General features: G+C 51.9%; 1 protein-coding gene across 1 annotated transcript; it reads right to left on the minus strand.

Moving 5' to 3' along the window:
- Positions 1-1,598: 1,598 nt before the first annotated feature.
- LOC124677143 (norbelladine synthase-like) lies at positions 1,599-2,513 on the minus strand. The gene is made up of 2 exons (XM_047213146.1): positions 2,203-2,513; positions 1,599-2,125 (listed from the first exon to the last, which is right to left on the minus strand). Exons 1-2 carry the CDS (start codon positions 2,384-2,386, stop codon positions 1,824-1,826), a joined length of 486 nt encoding a protein of 161 aa, XP_047069102.1. The 5' UTR covers positions 2,387-2,513; the 3' UTR covers positions 1,599-1,823.
- Positions 2,514-6,080: the final 3,567 nt, after the last annotated feature.

Here is a 6,080-nt window from a genome sequence, read left to right on the forward strand (position 1 = left end):
TACAGAGATGCTTAGTCGCGTTAACCTAAAACTACAACGGCCGTACCTACTCGCTGTCGGCGGCCTACACCGGCCTCGGTTACTCGCAGTCGCGCGGCCTACTACTGGCCGCCGGAAGGGCCGGCGCCGTCGTCGAAGCGGGAGCGCTTCGCGTACTCCGCGCGCCGCGCACGGCGCACATGGCACACCTCGTCCTGCCGCCTGCGGCGTTCGAGGGCCTCGGCCATGGACCTGTCCCACATGACCTCCGCCTGGGCCAACGCCACCTGGATAGCCGCCGCCTCCGCCGCCTCCTCCTCCGCCGCCGCCGCGTCCTCGTTCGCCTGGGTCGCCGCCTGCAACCCCGTCAGGTGGGCGACGAACCGGGCCCTGTCCCTAGTCGCCTCCGCCACCGCTTCGTCCCTGGCGGCGATGGCGACCTCCAGCTCCCGGTTCTCCTGCTCGACCCGCGCGGGAGAAGGGCCCCTACGCTGGAGCGAGTCCAGGTCGGAGCACATTAATCCCCGAGCCATGGCCATCGCATAGTTGTGGGCTTCCTCCTCCGCCACCCAAGCCTGACGGCGCTGGGCGTCCCCAGCCAGGGACTCGAAGGACGCGAGCAGAACCCGCTGGTCGCCGCCGCACTCGAAGCGGCTGGGCACGGGGGGGGGGGGGGTTCTTCGTCCGCGATGTCGTGGATGATGGCGTCCGCCGGAGGGGCCGCCATGGCCTCCCGCGCCTCCGCGAGCTCGGCCCTGGCGTCGGTGAGCTCGGCCATGGCGTTGGCGATCTCCGCCCTGGTCGCCGCGAGGCGCCCTTCCGCGCGCTCTGCCGCCTCCGCCACCACCTCCGCAACTTCCGCCTCCGCCGCCGCCGCCTCCAGGTCCAGCTGCTGGGCCTCAACACCGGCGGCGACTACCTCCTCCTCCTCCTCCTCCTCCTCCGGGTGGAGGTGGCGACACATCTGAACAACGTGCTCCCAACTAAGGTTCTGCCTGGCCATGGATGGATTAGCTTGAGGTGTGCCCTTCGCCCCCGCCGGTGTCCACCATATATAGCCACGGCGGGGCGGGAAACGGCGTTCGCGCGCAGGTCGTTTCCCGCGCGCGCGAAACGCCGACGAAACTTGCCAATGTATTGGGCACGCGCAGGAACGATCGTCGTCGCGTGGGAACAGTTAATCGCCGGCGGCAGTCCTCGACGGGACGTAAAACGCCAATAGCGACCTTGACGCTGTCCCCGCTAAAAAAATGCGTCTGCACCGCTGGAGGTACCCCAGACGCAAACGGTGGCCCTGGGCCACATCGCGTCTGCGGGCCGATGCAAACGGACATTTCGGACGTCCGAAATGCATCGGCCCGCTGGAGATGCCCTAACCGCTCTCTCATTGCTCGGTAGTAGATAGAATTTGTTTGTGTAATTATAGGTCATTGCATACTGAAAATATGGGGCTGACAGACTGAGATGTCACCCCTAGAACATGACCAGTGTGGATAGACCACTTACATTCAGAGACTGGCGTTAATATGATATAACCAACGTAAGATGCTATGTCGCCATCAATCTGAGCTATATGTTGTCTTTATGTGGCTTAACTGGCCGTAACCACAGAATGCCTATGCGTGAGAATCTTTTCCAAGTATGTGATGATACATCATGAAAGTTACAGTACATTTCTAATCAAAAAAGGTTATTCCCAGCTTCATTATCAAAACAAAGTTGAGGTACATGGACCTCAAAAAAATTCGCTGGTACAGAATGTCTGTGCAAAGGAAAATACCCAACATGGTGGAATGAGCAATTTATTTCTGTTGAAATACTGATACATTTCGCTGTGAGATATTTCAGGAACTGCTCTGAGCGATCTTCTGCTCCTTGACATACCCTGCAAATTTCTCAGCGGTTGCTGCCAAAGGTGCAGTACTGACCATAGCTTCAAGCTCCGGGTGCGCTTCATCGATCTCATACTGAATAGTCGATTTTATCACTGAAGATGTGGGTCCTTTCGCAATGATCTCGAACCTGACCATGTAATAGACGAACCCGAGCTTGAGTATGTCCCCGTCGATTGTTTCTGCCTCCTTGATGAATTTTTCGTTGTCAACTGTGATAAACTTCTCCTTGTAACTCTCCAGGCCAGGAATTCCTAGCAAGCAACAAACAATTCCTCTGTCAATATGTACCCATCAACGTCAGGTTTGAATTGTGGTTTGAGAATCTCACCAGGAGGAAACGTCAGCTCCAAGATGGTGCCGACGCCGCCATCGCCGCTCACGAGCTCGACCTTTGCGAGGACTTGCGGGAGCAATTTAGGCAACAGCTCCGCCGCAAGGAGCGTGCCATAGACTTCCCACAGCTCGGCGGCGGGAACATCGGCCTCGAACTCGTGACTCTGGCTTTTCCTCATCGCTCTTCCTTCACCGGTTGCTGATGGACTGTGAGAAGTGGCAACCAAGCAGCACAAGCAGTTCAGTTTGTTACTTGTGTGTACAACGGGCTAACTGTATTTATAGGCAAGTCAGGTATGAGAACACAACACGGTTTTCAATCTTCAATCGGAATCTCAAATATTGAGATGCTACGGAAGCAACGAGGCGCGTACTTTTGGCTGGAGTTATCTTGGCATTGTTTTGCCAGAAGTAAACTATTGAGCGGTTTTCCTTGAAGGCAAATAACTTATTCGAGTGGTTTGCAGGCCTGGATTGTACTATATTATACATTTGGCCTGCCTGAACAAGTAAACAAGCCGATTCCCCTCTAATCCCCTTTTTTTAAAGAATGTATTCCCCTGTGAGCACTTGGTCTTTCCTCACATATCTGATTCGTGCCTTTGTCTCTGTTGTTCGACAGTTTATTTATTTTCGACAAAGTTTGACAGTTTGTTTACAGCAGCTTTGCTATCTTTTTTTTGTAAGTTATAATGTAATTCTCATGTGATGGCCGGCTGCCATTTACTCGTTAATGACTGTTGTCAACTCGTCTTCCGACAAAAATGCAGGTGCATGTACCACGGTACTGCAAGATGCTGTGCAAGCTGGACTGGCCGACAATGTCAAAATTATTTGATTGATTCGTTGCAACGATTTGGTGTGTACTTTCTCATTGATTCTTGAGAGATTTGATCTAAGAGCAAGGATATACTCGCCTATACAATGTTGGAGGGCCTGTCCTGGGTTCATCAGGAATCCCAGACGGCTGACACCGAAAGCAAATTCGTTTGCTTAGTCTTTTTGAATGGTTGTGTGCATTTTAGCTATATAGAGGTTGGATGTAATTGTTTTTCATAAGTAATAAAGCGTTTATTATAAAAAAAATCCGGTCCATAAAAAAAATTCTTGCAACAACTTTAACACATACCGCAAATGGGAACCAGAAAACTTCGGCCATTTTCCAGTTGTTGTGGCCCATGTAGATATTGGAAGACGCCCCGATCCAGAAACATTTATCCATCGTATCCGATAGAACCCCAGCTAGCTGCTATATATCATCTGCCACGACTAATTTAGGGTTCCAATGCCACGCCGCTCCGCCACGATCTATATCTCTTGCTCTTCCCATTCTCTAACCCCCAGCGAGCAATCAACGGCGCGATGGCATTCAACACCGGACGTGGTCATCACCAGTGTAGTCGTCCAACCGAGGAGGAGGCGAAACTCCTGCACTGCCATCGATCGTGCTAGGTGTGGGCCCGTGGGGCCCTATCGTGGCGGATGATAGCCTCCCTGGCGTGGGACTATTTTGATGCCATCAAAGTTGCGCGCGAGGAGAAGCCACCCATGATGTTCCCGGCAAGGGTGAACAATGTGGAGGCGGGTGGATCCCGTGCCCCGCCACCTGCGCTGCTAGTTCCGCATGCACAGGCCGTGGAGCCATGGCATTCGCGACAGGCGCATGCCTGTGGTGCCCAATCCCGGAGCTACCCGGGGGCATGCGCGACCCCGGCTGGGAGCTCGTTGAGAACATGATGTTCCTAGAGTTCAATCTATGTTGTATGTTGGGATCCGTTGTACACCTTCGTGTGAATGGATCGTAGCGATCAAGAGGGGGGTGAATGGACGCTACGTCAAGTTTTAGTCTTTTTCGATTTTTAATGCAACGGAAGGTAAAGGTGATAGCTTTAGCGATGGCGGTGTTCCTACAATAATCCTAGACAAGTGCAACAAGCAAAGGAATCAGACAAGATAGTAAGAGTAAGGAGCGGGACAACCGGAGGGCGCGAAGACGAGGCGAGGTTTGTTTCCCGCAGTTTCTCCCACAAAAGGGAGTACGTCTGCGTTGAGGACGTGCTAGCCTCACACAAGAGGCTAGACGGCCACACCACGAAGGAAAGCATCACCTTCTTCCTCGAGAGAGCTCCACGAAGGTGCTCCCCCTTCTCCACTATGGCACCGGTCGAGGCGGTGATTCCTTCACAAGGTTGGGGCGAGCTCCACACCACAAGGAGGCTCCCAACAACCTATGGGGCCAGCACAACACCAAGCTAGCCTTCATAGGTGCACTCCTTCCAAGATTCCACCATAGGAACTCTACCACCAAGATCCACTAAGGACTACCACGAATTGGTGAAATTTCTCTCGGTAGAACGATAGATCGGGGTCTCCTCCACCACTCTTCAAATTATGAGCAAGATTGATTGGGTAGGGAGGGAGATCCACTCAGTTTGAGCTCAGCAACAATGGAGGAGAGAGAGAGAAGAGCTAAAAACGAGCTGGAGAAGAAGGGGCCTTTATATAGGTCTCCTCAAATCCAACCGTTATGTGCAGATTTGGCCTAAGCGGTACTACCGCTCCGAGTTCGAAATCCCACAGATCTTGTCCACGTGGATACAGAGCGGTACTACCGCTCGAGGTACCGCAATAGGGTCCAAACCTTACTGGACTCAAAGCGGTACCAGAGCGGTACCGAAGCGGTACTGCCGTAACTAGTTACGGTACTTGAGCGGTACCGTGGGCGGTACTACCGCTTGCAGGCGGTACTACCGCTCATGGTACCGCAGAGGTACCGTAACTGGTACTGTGGGACAAAATCGTGGGAAGCCTCAGAGCGGTACCTCAGAGCGGTACCAGTAGGGGTAACGGTACTACCGCTCCTGGTACCGGTAGTACCGCTATGGCTAAAACTGCTTTTCCTCTTTTCCCCTCCTACCATGTTACCTCGCGACACACACACAAAACCAGAAAACCTAAGAACTACGCTTCAGTCTTCCGATCATAATGTGTCTGGCGAGGGCACCGTACACCTTGCAAACCTATCAAAGAACATCTTTGTGCACGGTTAGAATTATTCGAGTGTTGTTATCAAACACACAAAACACGGGATATGGATCTTGCTCTTACAATCTTCCCCTTTTTGGTGTTTGATGACAACACACGAATTTGCAATAAAGCATAGGATATTGTGATAAGGTATTTGGTTTGCAAGAGTGGACGGAGCTCCCCCTAGATGTGTGCATATCTCGAATAAGCATAAGTGTACAAATGCACACATCTTAGAGAGAGACTCCCCCTAGATTCTACAAACCAAGCACAAGTGCTAAGAAGAACATATGACAAGATCATATAGCACAAGCACACTATGGAGGCAATCATAAGAGCATATAAGAGACTTTGGGTGAATCTTTCATAACTTTGCCTTGAGAAAAACCCAAACTCAAAATAAGTGCCTCCATAGAATTGATGTAGCCAATGAAGAGATAAATAGTGAAGACCACTAAGCTACGAATGATTAAGTCTTAATACAAACCGGGGGATCGGGAGATCCACAAATAGAGTAGCAAGCACACATACGAATAGAGTTCCAAATAACTAGGGAAAAGATTTGATGCCAAGGCCGAAAGAACCAAAATGAAGCACACCAAGCCCTTGGCATCCCCATGCAAATTCCCGTCCTAATAGATCAACTTCTCCCTCTTTGGCACCGAGACACCAAAAAGGAAGAAGAAGCATACTAACGTCCCAAGGGGATCACTCGTCATCATCGTCCTCGTCCTCGTCATCTCCCTCGTCGTCATCCTCCTCCTCGACATCCTCCTCCTCTTCATCTTCGTCTTCATCAACTTCGTCTTCATATTGAGCATGGGCCTTGCCATGAGGTGGCTCGGG

This window comes from Lolium rigidum, chromosome 7 (genome assembly GCF_022539505.1).
Source record: "Lolium rigidum isolate FL_2022 chromosome 7, APGP_CSIRO_Lrig_0.1, whole genome shotgun sequence".
NCBI classification, from domain to species: Eukaryota; Viridiplantae; Streptophyta; class Magnoliopsida; order Poales; family Poaceae; genus Lolium; species Lolium rigidum.